At 59.4% G+C, this 12598-nt stretch overlaps 2 protein-coding genes across 7 annotated transcripts in view; both read left to right on the top strand.

The window, feature by feature from the left end:
• Positions 1-8914, top strand: part of MGRN1 (mahogunin ring finger 1) — a 62363-nt gene extending 53449 nt beyond the window's left edge. Inside the window, exons 11-18 of one of the 4 annotated variants that reach the window (XM_068146942.1) lie at positions 981-1090; positions 1968-2033; positions 4498-4721; positions 5635-5758; positions 6278-6320; positions 6956-7063; positions 7625-7669; positions 8201-8290. In XM_068146942.1, coding sequence (XP_068003043.1) covers positions 981-1090; positions 1968-2033; positions 4498-4721; positions 5635-5758; positions 6278-6320; positions 6956-7063; positions 7625-7665 — 716 coding nt within the window. In that variant the 3' untranslated portion in view covers positions 7666-7669; positions 8201-8290. Of the gene's footprint in view, positions 1-980; positions 1091-1967; positions 2034-4497; positions 4722-5634; positions 5759-6277; positions 6321-6955; positions 7064-7624; positions 7670-8200 lie in introns of all 4 variants that reach the window. The other 3 variants (XM_068146940.1, XM_068146943.1, XM_068146941.1) reach the window with 3 other exon arrangements.
• A 435-nt stretch (positions 8915-9349) lies between these two features.
• NUDT16L1 (nudix hydrolase 16 like 1) lies at positions 9350-12401 on the top strand. Of its 3 annotated transcripts, XM_068146937.1 has the most exons (4): positions 9350-9612; positions 10157-10417; positions 11382-11856; positions 12089-12401. In XM_068146937.1, exons 1-3 carry the CDS (start codon positions 9391-9393, stop codon positions 11829-11831), a joined length of 933 nt encoding a protein of 310 aa, XP_068003038.1. In that variant the 5' UTR covers positions 9350-9390; the 3' UTR covers positions 11832-11856; positions 12089-12401. The 3 variants fall into 3 exon arrangements, with proteins under 3 accessions (XP_068003038.1, XP_068003037.1, XP_068003039.1); XM_068146936.1 differs by having other exon boundaries at positions 9351-9612; positions 11382-12401; XM_068146938.1 differs by lacking the exon at positions 10157-10417 and having other exon boundaries at positions 9351-9612; positions 11382-12401.
• Positions 12402-12598: the final 197 nt, after the last annotated feature.

Below are 12598 nucleotides of genomic sequence, written 5' to 3'. Positions count from 1 at the left end.
AATTAAGTCTAAACAGTTCAAACCTGGCAAAGACAGAGCAACTAAAGGCAAGATCTTGTCAAAGGAAGGGTCAGACAGCCTTGGCTATGAGTAGCACAACAGAACACAGGAACAGCCTTATCTCATCTGCATTCTGTTTGTTTGGAAAGTGTCCCCCACATCCAACTTCCAGGAATCTGCTTCTGGGGAGTGCAGAGGCAGCAAGGGCAGATTTGCACCTCTGTCCTCTCTGGGCTGGGCTTGCAAGCAGGTGGGAGCAGCAAGAGCTAGGGGAATGGCTGGGCTTTTCCTTCAGCATGAGCAAGTTCTTACAGCTGCAGCAGAACAGATGTCTGGCTCATTCATAGGCACCCTTGGCACAGAGGAGCCAGTGATATTAAAGATCTGCAGATAAAAAGGGGGACTGTGGGTAGGGAGTGGAGATCAAAGCTATTGTGGTGGGAGGCCCAAGGGATGGCTATGCTGGAGACAGCAGTGTACCAACTCGCCCTCCAGCTGCATTTGCAGCTATTGCAGAGCCTGTCACCACCATAGCACTGGTGGTGTATAGCAGGAGCTACGCTTCCAGTGCCAACTGGACCCGAGGGCTGAGCCTTGTGGGGTCTGAATGATCCACTTGTGTCCCCCACCATCCTGTAGCTTGCAGTGCACTGTCCAAGACCAAGGTCATGGTTTGCTTGCTCTGTTGCACAGTATCAGGCCTGAAGCACCTCTGCACGTGACTGTAGTGGGACAGGCAGTGCCTGCTCTCTGCAAGGACTGCATGTACCCAGACCAGCAGATCTCTTTCCTCTCTAGATCAATTGACTAGAAGCCACAGCACTTGGCTTTGGTGTGCTCCCTGGCCCTGCCACCCACGGGTATGGGGAGCTCCCCTGTGCCGACAGTGTGTTTGCAGTGAGCCAAGGAGCTCTGGTGTGCACCTGGCATGACCTGATCCTGCTTGACCATGCAGTCAGCTGCCTGCTGTTCTCTCCTAGCCTTCCGTGCCCTGCTGCAGATCCGGGCTGTGAGGAAGAAGCCAGGGGCTCTGTCGCCAGTGTCCTTCAGCCCTGTCTTGGCGCAGAGCGTGGACCACGACGAGCACTCCGTAAGTACCTCGCGGCCGTGCCTGCAGGCCTGGCTGCTGCTCTCGGCCCCAGTGGGCAGCTCCTGTGTACACAAGGTGCTTGGCCCAGTGCCTGCTGTCCCTGGGACCTCAGGAGGGGTGCTCAGGCCTTGGAGTGAGGTCTTCCTGAGCAGGCAACAGGTGAGCCTCTCTTGTCAGCCAGGCCTTCTCCTCTCATGGATTAGTAAGATGGCTGGTTCTATCCAAGTGCCTTCCTCTCGTTTGGAGGAAACACATCCACAGAGACCTCAGTATGAGAAAGCTTCTTGGGGCCTGTAGCACACTCTGGACATGACAGTGGGGGAGCTGGGAGATTGTGAAGGGCTCAGTCTGACTTACACACACATCTGTGTGGCAGCATGCTCTGATGAAATGCCCTTTGTGTGGTAGCAGGAAGGCCTTGTAGTGCCAGCCTCCCTGAGCGACGGGGGTCTTGGCATGCAGTTGATGGAGCATGGGATGGATGGTGTGGTGTTGGTGGCCTCAGGGCCTGCTCTCGTGTCCCCATTCTGGTGAGGGCAGCAGCTCATTGACTAACCACTGCTGTTGCACAGCTGGCAGCTGGCTCTGGTGAGACATAAAAAATCAGAGTGAGGAGATCTTCATCTAGATCATCTGTAGGGTTTCATGGGAACAGAAAGGTACTGTCACAGAAAAAGCCTGGGTTTATCCATCTGCCTTCAGCTGGGGCTAAGAAATAGGATGGGGGAGAAAGCCTGTAGGCTGTTGGGAAGCAGAGCATGGTGTGTAGAGGAAGCAGGTGCTGCCACCTGGAGCGAGGTGAGGACATGCTGTGTGTCTGTCTGTGTCACTGAACCTCAAGAAACAACTTCTTTAAAACCTGGTTTTCTCTTGACAGTGTTCCTTTAAAGTCCTTAAAGTCAGCACTGTCTCCCTGCCCAGCAGGAAACCTAGAAGGGAAACAGTAAGTGGATCTGATTGTGCTTGGCTCCCGTGGCAGTTCTTTGTCAGCAGTGTCACTGGCACATGGGAGTGTCCCACACTGGAGGCTTTGCTAACACTGAGCTGTGCCCCGCACGGGCTGCGGCACTCCGCCTGTCACCTCCATGGCAGCGGTGAGACCCTCACACCCTGCACAGGCACTCACTAACCTCCCTGGTTTGCCCGCAAAGGAACAAACAAGATGGAAGCAGCTTGCCACAGAGGTCTCCTGCTGACACTCCAGGTCTGTCCTCAGGTCCTGAGCCTGGCTGCTTAAGAGTTCCTGGCCAAGATGTTTTTGTAGCTGTGTAGGTCTGTGGGCAAGCTGCTGTCCCCTTGGCTCACCCAAAAGCTTCCTTGCATTTGTCTTGTCCCTTTGGCAGTTTGCTGTGGGCACATCTTCTTGTGGTTTCCACCTTGGTGCTAGGATGTAGAGGGGCACAAACAGGCACTGCTGCACCAGGTCTTGCGTTCAGGGGCACTGGCTGCAGAGGTTTGGTTTTGCAGAAACAGGAAGGATGGAGCTTGTTTTGTTGGGGACTCTCTGAGCTGGTGTGAGAGTGTAACTGGGGGCAGCATGAGTGGAATTGTAGGGGACCAGGAGGCAGGAAGGGGAAAGGTGAGGGAGATCCCCAGGCCAGCAAGGGTCTCTGTGTATTCCCATCAAATGCAGCTGCATCTCTCAGTGGTATCGGGGGGCTGCTGTTTTCTTTTGCTCAAGCAGGCCTGGATGCTCAGCCTTACAAGGGAGGTGGCTTGTTCTGCCTGAGCCTGGAGAACTGAGGCTGGGTTCGGGTGATGAGCCTGTTGAAAGCTTGTCATGACTCTGGCTGTCTGCAGGCCTCCTACAGCAACTAGCAGCACTGCTGCTGGAGCAGGGGGCTCTGTGGGTAGGGTAATGTCCCAGGAGAGAGTAGAGACTCCTAGGATTGTGTGAAAACTCACCAAGTTGCAGTGAGGGTATTGTAGCCATTGTCTGAGAAATCCTCCTCCAGCCTCTAAGCTGAGCCATAGGTCCTGAGCTCTCACCACAGCAAACCAAAGGGAGCAGCCTTGGTTTACACAGCCAGGAGAAAATGTCCCAGACACTACCCAGAGGGATTTGTCTCCCTGATGTTTCTGTCCACACACTAACACCTCCAAGATGCTGTCTGGAAATAAAATGCTTTTGTGCAGGTGGCTTTGGGCCCCACCGCCTACAGGTGGCAGCAGCTGTGCAGCGAGTCCTCTTCATCCGACTTGGTTATCTTGCAGTCACCAGCTGTGGGCTTCAGAGAAAGCCCATAACCATCACAGGACCAGTACACAGGGGATGTGTGTTGATGCTTGACCCCAGGTGCCACTCCTCCTTTCCTTCCCATCAGGTCTGGCTCCTTTTGTGACCACAAGTGAGTTGGTTCAGCAATCAGCTCACACCAAGTCAATGACTGTGTTAAGACAGGTTGCTGGGCAGGCTCATCTGTAGCTGTGTGATGAGGAGATCAGGCTCAGAGAAGCTACAGGAGTTCATGGCCAGGCTTAGCAGCAACACATCACTTTAGGCACAACACAGAGCCACCTCCCTGAGGATACAGGGCTGAACAGCTCAATGTAGTGTAAGTGTGGACTGCTGCAGTCATGTCTCTTTGTGGTGGGCTGGGCTGAGCTGCCTATGGCCTGCTGGGATGCAGCACCAACCCCATTTGTCTCTGAGTCCACAAGATCTTTGTAATCAAGAGAGGTTTTGGAGTTAAACCAATGTTGATTTAATGGCTTTGCAAAGCTCCCTTGGACTGCCAGCTTAATGAGTTTTGCCCTCCTCCCTTTTTGGGGTCAGTGGTTCTGTGATCTCTTTCCTACCTTTTAGCAGAGGTGACTGTGCAGGGAGCCGATGCTAGCAGCTGAGAGGACTAAGACTGTGGAAGAAGTGGAAGTGGTCTGGGCTCCAAAGACCAGCTCTCAGCTAGTACACACATGCTCTCTTCCTTTGACTCTTTCTCAGTGGTGCTGCTGTGAACCAGCTGCATGTAGTAGGGCTGGAAGCACAAGTGGAATGTTTATTGAGCTGGAAGGGTCTCTGAACTGTTGGGTGAAAAAAGTCCACCTGTATTTCATAGCAGCTTTGTTAGGAACCTGCTTTTTCACCATCCTTGTCCAGCTGTTGAAAATATGACAGAGGGGGTGTCCAGCCATGTTCTGGCTTTGAGATGCCCAGGCCCTCCAGCATTGCTCCAGAAACTTTCCTGGAGCAGCAGCAGCAGCATCACAACCCAAAGGAGAACTTGTGGCTGTTGCAGGGGAAGGAGGCTGAGGCTCTCTGGAGAGATGGCTGTGGGGATGGGGTGCCTGGGAGCACATGGTGGGAGGTGTAGGGCTGGACTGCACTGGGGAGCAGGACCTTCCCTATCTAGGGGGGCTTCCAGCCTGGCAAGGGTTTTTAACGGTGCCCCTCTCTGTCTCACCTGCAGAGCTCTGATAACATCCCTCCAGGCTACGAGCCCATTTCCTTGCTGGAAGCGCTGAACGGCCTCCGCTCTGTTTCCCCCTCCATCCCCTCAGCTCCTCTGTATGAGGAAATCAGCTACTCTGGAGTGGTGGATGGGATGCCACCGGCGGGCCGACCCCTCGTTGGGATGGACAGAGCCGTGGAGAGCAGCCACCAAAAGGGCAAGCGGAGCAAGTCTCCAGATAGGTCAGCATGGGGATGGAGGGGTGCGCTCCTCTGGAAAGCCCTGGGGCTTGTGGCCACGTGCACTGGGACCAGCAGAGGGCTCTGGCTGCTCCCAGCACTGGTAGCACTGCTAACCCAGAACATTAGGAGGCCAGAAGGTACTTGTGCCACTGAGAGAGCTGGGACATCACTCTTGTATTCAACCTGAGGTGACCAACTTATGTCTCCTAAGGGCTGGCTTTGTCACCAAAAGAAAGAGGATTTTTATCAAGGAGAATTGAGTCCAGACTTTGGAGGGAATCAACTCATTTCCAAAGCAGTTAGTCCCTTGCCTTGCATTAGACATTCAAACTTTGTTGGACTTCTGCTTTCCATGGAGCAAAAGAATGCTCACATTTCAGAGCACAAAATGCTGAAGGAGATTCTTTAGTTGTTATCTCAAGCCTCCTCTAGTGGCCTTGTGATGGAGGATGTAGGTGTGGAGCAGGCAGCCCACTGCAGGTGTACTTCACGTGTCCCTTGCAGGGCTGTACAGACTGGGTCCAATGAGGCTTGTTCCTGGCACTCCTCACTCTGCTCCACTCCAAATTTCCTCCTTGGAAGGGAGCTCTGAAGGTGTGAGAAGCAGCCTGGGACCTGCTCCTCTTGCTTTCCATGAAAGACAGATTTGTCTGAGTTGTGTGGCTGTGCTGGAGCTCTGCACCACTGGGCTCTGCCCCAGCAATGCTGCTGCTCTTCTCCTCAGCTGGTACTGGAGGGCCCTGGGGACGTTAGCTCAATAGTTTGGTCTCCTGCTCATGTACATTGGCTTATGCTGCTGGTGGAGGGACCTGGCAGGGGTGGTGACAACGTAAGCTGCTGACAACAAATCTGCCAGTGCCCATGGTGCTGGCAGTGCTGTGGCTGCTTGCAAATGGAGTTTCTCTTGCTGCAGCACACTACGGTCTCCCTCGTCCCCAATCCATGAGGAGGATGAAGAGAAGCTCTCCGAGGACTCTGACTCACCACCAGCACTGAGTGGTGGTGAGCTGGTCCTGAGAGAAACCAGCCCTCCAGAAGTAAGTCTGCTCTGCTGGGGAGCTGCTCTGAGCCAGAGCTCTTCTGGGGGGTGCTGCTTCTGGAACATGGGAGGTGCCTCATGAAGGGCCATCAGCTTCTGCAGTGACAGGCTGAAGATAATCTTCTTACCACGAGTACCATAGAGCCAGCAGTCTTGGATGCCTTTATTTACCCATAGGGAAGGACATAGCTCTTGCCTGTACCCTAGCACATCCTTGGGAGCTGGGAGAGTTGGAAAGCCCCTTGGCTGCAGCCATGTCAGAGCTGACCTTCCCTCAGTTTCCTGGAGGGGCCCAGCAGTGTCTGAGGTGGAAGCTGGGCCCTGCTGGGCTTTCCACACCCACTTCTCTTGCCTGTAAGCCCCATCCATCCTGGCCTCTGGTGGGTGGCATCTTGGTCCTTCTGGGAAACAAGTCCTGGCCCCAAGCACAGCTCTGTGGAGACCCACCAGAGCAGGAGACAACCACAGTGATGGCCTCCAATTTGCAGAAGTAACCTGTGCCTTTTCCTCTTTACAGAGTGTGGCAGGGGAGGAGACTGAGGAGGCCTCGTCCTTGCAGGGTGAGTGTGCACTCAGCCCTGGGGGCAGCCAGGCCTCATCGTGGTGTGCAGCTCTGCTGTGCTGGGGTAGGGACAGCTGCAGAGTGGACATTTGTTCAGAAATATCCAGCCCTTGAAATTTCACCTCCTAGCTGCTGTGCTTCACCAGGTCTATCCTGGAAAGCATGGGGGAGAAGTCAGCAGAGCTCCCTGGTTTGTTTCTGAGCATCTCTCGTTGCTGTGAGCTCTGCACAAGCAGAATGTCCATGCTGTGGGCTATCTCCTCACACAGCCGAGGGAGGAGATGGCTGCCTGCCCCTGCCCCAGTGTGGTCCTGGTGAGACCCTGGCTCCAGTACCAGCTATGCAAGATATACCCTATGTCTTTGGGATGGGTCTCTGGTCCACAGTCAGCATCCAGAGGGCACGAGGACAGGGTGGGAGGGAAGTGCTGGGTGCATTTTGAGGCTTGAGCAGGGATGTGAACAGAGCTGGCCCTTTGCCACTGTGACCTGGGCCAGTCTGCCTGACTCTGCTGAGACCTCTGTGAGGGGGGCAGGGAGCTTCCTCAAATGGAAGATCTCAGCTCATCCTCCTGGCCAAGTGCTTTGCAGAGCTGGGCTGGTTCTGAAGGGCTGTGCTCTTGGCTGGTTCTAGGTAGCCGCCCTCCCTCAGTTGAAGATGTCCTGCAGGACGCCAGCTGCAGTGAGCACAGGAGCCTGACGCAGTCGGAGAGCGACCCTCCGGTAGACGTCTACCTGCCAGGTAATGGCTGTGCTGTTGGGGTTGGACCTTCTGGGGTCTGGTTCAGGTCACCGGGGGGCCTGGGGGTCTGTGGCTGGTGTGCCTGACCACGGGCAGCCTCCCCAGCTGGGGTGGTGGTCTGCAGCCTCGGAATGGGACAGGAATGCACCTGCACAGGGTGAGGGGGGCTAGTGCAGAGGTAACTTGTCCCCCCCTTCTTTCTCTTCCTCCCTCACCCTTTTGTCTCTGTCCTTCCCCTCCTTTTTCCTCTCTGGGCTGTGGCCGCTCAATGGTGCAGTTTATGTGACAATGGCTTCCTGTGCCTGCAGCAAACCATGCTCCCACATTTGGCTGAAGGAGGGGAACCATATGGGCCAGCTTCTGGAAGACCAAGCTGGTGTGGGGGGCAGCGGGCACCCCTCTGCTGTGGGGTGGTGTGGCAGTGGGGCTGTGTTTTGCTGGCCTCACCCCAACTGTTGTTGTTGCAGCCTGTTTTCTTCTGCAGAGCGGCAGTCTGTTCTGAGTACCTCTCTAATGTCTCCTTCCCTCTCTGTCTGCCTTCCTCCCTCCTGTCTTGGGCAGCACTGGGTCCCGATTCCTGCTCTATTGGTATAGAGGAGTAAGCTGGTACGTCTTCTCGTTCTTCTTACACATCGCTGTTGTGTGGGGCAGCAGGAGCCCTCCTGGGACAGCTGGCAGCCGGGCAGGAGCAGGGATGGGGCTGATCCTGGCCATTGGGGCAGGGAAGGAGGGAGCAGCAAACCAACCAGCTGGTGCTGCTGGCCCTGTCTTGGCTCTGTTTCCATTCCTGGCACTGGCTGTTCCCCAGTCCCAGGACCCCAGTCTTCCCCCCTGTCTTTGGCTAGGCTCCTGGGTGAGAACTCTGCTGCCTAATGGGCACTATGAATATCTGTTGGCTTCTCCCAGACTGGTAGCAGATAGTGTGTCCCCTTAGTGTCCCATGTCTCACCCCTGTGCGCTTAGCAGGGGCAGAGGGGATTGAGCTGGTGGGTTCCAGCCCTGTCTCCTGTGGCCAGTGCAGGGTAGGAGGGGGTGGGGGTGATGGTCTCCTTGGTCCACACTGCCCTTTCCCCGGGGTCAAGCACCCTGCTTGGGCACTGGCATTATCGGGACTGAACCCCCCTTCTCCTCACTCAGGCTCATCCGACTTCACCAAGATGCTCCCCGGCCGCGGCACTGGCAGCCCTACGCAGCCCCTTCTCTTCAAGCAGACACGTCTTCACCTGGAGGACGAGCAGAGCCTCTTGTGAGCGGGGCTGGAACACCCCTGCCCCAGCCGCTGGACCCCAGACCCCACGCACAACCTCTCCCCCCCTTCCCCGGCGGGGCTGGCCCGAGCTCACCCCCCCGGGGTTGCAGCGTGTCCCACCAGCAGGGTTGGCGTGTCCCACCAGCACGCTGTCAGCACAGCCCAGTGATTTTTAAAAGACGTGCATGCTTCCTGGCGGTGGGTAGGGGCCGGAGTCGTGTTTTCACTTGGGGGGTGCGGCGGGGGGGGATTTTTGGGGTTAAAATCAGCAGATGAAGGACACTACCGTTGTATATTTTGTACACACCAAGCACAGCCCTTTGCTGTCACTGCCCCTGTACATAGCTGCGGCCCTCCCTGCCTGCCCTGGGTGCTGGGGTGAGCCTTGCCGGGGCACGGGCCTCCGCCGAGTTGGGGTAAGGCTGGGGGTCAGCCTCTGCCCACCCTGAACGGGCCCGGGCTGAGCCCCACGCCTCCCTCCCCTCCACGCGGAGCCTGGCGCTGCCCACGCCGTGTGCCTTGTTCTGCTTCTGCGGCGGGTCCTGGGGCGAGCCCCTCTCTCTTCCCTCTCTATGTTTGTAGGAATAAACCCGTGGAGCAGTCACGCGAGTCCTTGATTCGGGAGGGAGGAACGGGCACAACGGGGGCTCGGGCAGCGGCCGGACGCGCTCCCGGCTGCGGGGCGTGGGGGGCGGGGCCTAGGCAGGGGGCCGTGTGCCGAGCGAGCCGGGGGGCGGGGCCGGGTCTCCATCCCTCGTCCGTCTTTCCAGGCGCGCACTTCGTGGCGCCCACCCCTCAGCTTTGATCTCATTGGTGGCGCTCGCCGCCAGCCCCTCGCGCGGCCCTTGCCTAATATGGCGAGCGACGCGGGCAGCACCGTCCGCTCCCATTGGCTGCCTGCCGCCATCGGCCGCCCCGCCGAGGGAGGACGCGGGGATTGGCGAGCGCCACCGAGCCCCCATTGGCTCCGCGGCGGGCGTCTTGTTGCCACTGGCTCTAGCGACGATTGGTCCCGCCCCTTCGTCGCCGTCGCCGCCGCGCGTGCGCAGAGCGGGCTCACGGAGCGGGCGGCGAGACGATGGCGGCCATGGGGACGATGGCGGTCATGGGGGCCCTACCGGCGGGCGCGTTGCCGCCGCTGCCTACGCTGGGGGTGCCGGGCGTGCCCGAGCTGAAGCCGCTCACGCGGTATGAGGCGATGAGGCTGGGACCAGGCTGGAGCCACTCGTGTCACGCTATGCTGTACGCGCCCAATCCGGGCATGCTCTTCGGCCGCATCCCGCTGCGCTACGCCGTGCTGGTGAGGGGGCGGGCGGGGGGGGACACCGGGGGCGGGCGGTGGGGCACCGGGACCGGCAACAGGACGGGGAACAGCCAGGGATGGGACTGTGGGGCGGGGCGGGCGGGCCTTCGGGCTGGGTCGGGCCGCGGGATCTGTGGGAGGCGGGCTGCGGGCAGGCGGGTGGTCCCGGGCGGGCGGCGCGGTGGCTCTGGCTGCTCGGTAGTTGCTGTGCAGAGTAATTGATGCTATCGTCAAGCTTGACCGCGGCAGCGGCGGGCCCGAGCCCGGGGCAAAGGCCCCGGGACCCCCGGATGTGCGCCGGGGCGGACACGCCTCGGCGTCTCGGCCTAGGGCCGCGGCGAGCTCTCGGAGATGGTGTCGGTGAATGGTTCTGGATGCGCTGGAGATGGTAGGGCCGCGCTGGAGCGGCCTGGAGGCTTCCCCGCTCTCCTCCGCCACTGCGGAGGCCTCCGTGGCGCCGGGCTCGGGCGCCCGCGCCTCCCCTCTCCCCTCGCCGGGGGGCTCCGCGGTGCCCCATTAACACCATGCGCCTCTATTGCAGATGCAGATGCGATTTGACGGACTACTGGGCTTTCCCGGGGGGTTCGTGGATCGCCGTTACTGGTCCCTGGAGGACGGTCTGAATCGGGTGCTGGGCTTGGGTTTGGGCTGTGTGCGCCTGACGGAAGCTGACTATCTGTGCTCGCACCTGACAGAGGGGCCACATCGCGTGGTGGCACACTTCTACGCCAGGCAGCTGACCCTGGAGGAGCTGCATACCATCGAGATCAGCGCGGTGCATTCCCGAGACCACGGGCTGGAGGTGGGACATCCAGGGAGGGGGTGTGTAGAGCTCTGTCCGTTAGGCCCAGGGAAGATGACGCTTCCCTGCTTAGGTGTCTGCTGGGCTGCCGCAGCCCAGCGGGGGAATGCACCGCATGTAGAGCTACCACCGGCGAGTGCCCTGCACCGCTGTGTAGCACCGGCGTTAGGAGCGCTGCCTGCTGGCTGGGGTCGTGTCTCAGGCTCCGGAGCATAGCGAGCTCAAGCTCAGGCCTTTCCTGGTGACTGCCTGTGTAGGGAGGAGCCCCACTGAGCTGCTCAGCCTCACGGTGTGGGTGAGAGCTGTTTCACATCTGGGGGGGCATCTCCCCCCACTCTAGGCTGGGCATCCTGGACCGGAATCGCGACCCTTGGTGTGGTGATGTGATGCTTTAACCCGAGTTCTCCCCAGCTTGCACGGAGGCAGGGCAGGAGGAGGCAGCCTTCCTCCTGGGTAGCTGAGTCCGGCTGACGCCCCAGGGTGAAGCGTGAGAACGAGGGTCTCCCCGGGCGCCCGCCGGGCGCTCGGCAGGTTCCAGCACCTGTGCAAGCAGAGGACATTTGGCCCCGGGTTGCGGTGTTGTTGAGGGGCACATAGGGCAGGGGGTGTGTGTGTGTGGGGGGAAGTGGGCTCCCCGTAGTGGCCTGGGGCAGTGGGATCCCCTCAAAGGGGCAGGTGGGGGAATGGAGCTAGGGCTGGACTGGGCTGGGCTGGGCAGGGAGAGCAAGGGCCTGGTGAGCTTGGGGAGAGGCAGCGCAGGGGCTTCAGCCGGGCTGAGGGCAGGCAGGCCAGGGCAGGAGGCCAGGGCAGGGCTTGGTGTGGGAGGGAATGGCAGAATCTGGCAGGATGGGACTGGGCTGTGGGCTGGAGGGGTGCTGGGGTAAGGGTGTGGGGGCAGAGGGTGGTGGCAGGGGGGGCCAGTGCCAGTGTGTCCTGTGCTAAGCTGTACTCTATGCCATTGCAGGTGATGGGCATGGTCCGTGTCCCTCTCTACACCCAGAAGGATCGCATGGGTGGGCTGCCCAACTTCCTGGCTAATTCCTTTGTCGGAACCGCCAAGTTCCAGCTGCTCTTTGCCCTGAAGATCTTGAACATGGTGCCGGAGGAGAAGCTGGCCGAGGCGGTGGCTGCCACGCAGAAGCCGAAGAAGCCGGCCATAGATCACGCAGCCGGGGGGATGGGAAACCCGGCCGCGGCCAGGCACGGCAACGAGCTGGCGGCAGGCGCTAAAACGGGCGACGAGTTGGCAGATAGGGCAGAGAACCAGGCGGCCATGCAGGCGGCAGAGCAGGCAGCGGTCGGGCTGGAGAGCGGGGCCATGGCGGAGCAGCTGGCGGCCGAGGCGGCGGAGCAGCAGGCGGGGCTGGGGGCAAACGCGGTGGCAGAGCACGTGGTGGCCGAGGCGATGGAGTGACGCCGCTGCCTTCGCACTTAAGTGGGTGAGACTTAGAGACTTTCTTCTACCTTTCCGACCCGTGGCTGGCTGCAGTTGCTGCCCACGCGCTCTCACTGCCCAGCCGGGGGCGCGGGTTTGGAGCAGGGGAAAGTGATGTATTTTTATGGCCATTAAACTCTAGCGAGCTTCCCAGATCCACCTGCACAGCCCCCTGCAGAGAGTTCATTGTGCTTATGTCCAGGCACCCAGGCCTTAGAGTTCCCTTTTGATTTCAGGGGTGCGCCGCCGCCGCCAGGTCCCCGGTTTTCATTTTTAAGGAGCAGAATTGTCTCTCTCTTTGTTTTGGGTTTTGGTTGTTGTTTTAACCTCCCCGCGGCGACTCGGACGCGGCCGTACCTGTAGCGAGGCGGCTGAGGGACAGGGCTGCCGCCTGGGCACCTCTGCCGGCGGGGGCCAGCGCAGCGGGGCTCCCGCTCTGCGTGTGCCGTGAACTCCCGCCGGGGTGTTGGGGAGAGCCTGTGTGGGTTTCTACCTGGAGATCTGTGGGAGCAGGAAGGTGGAATAAATGGCTTTGCTGACCGCTCTGCAGTTGGGCTTGTTTGTGACCACTGGTGCAGAGCCTGTGGTGACCCGGAGCTTTCTGGGGTGGCAGCAGCTGGGGGTCAGTTCCCTTTTTCCCCCTTGCCCTATTACTTGTAGGACTGTGAGAAGCTGGAGGGAAAGGACAGGGCCCAGAGCTGCTGCTGGCAGCCCCTTTTGGCTGGGGGTAGCTGGGGCAGAGGAGG

The sequence above is a fragment of the Melanerpes formicivorus genome, unplaced genomic scaffold, assembly GCF_026170545.1.
Source record: "Melanerpes formicivorus ecotype bairdi unplaced genomic scaffold, bMelFor1.0.p_v2 SCAF_14, whole genome shotgun sequence".
In the NCBI taxonomy this organism is placed as follows: domain Eukaryota; kingdom Metazoa; phylum Chordata; class Aves; order Piciformes; family Picidae; genus Melanerpes; species Melanerpes formicivorus.
Note: the sequence above shows the minus strand (reverse complement) of the source record. Positions and strands in the feature narration are given on the sequence as shown.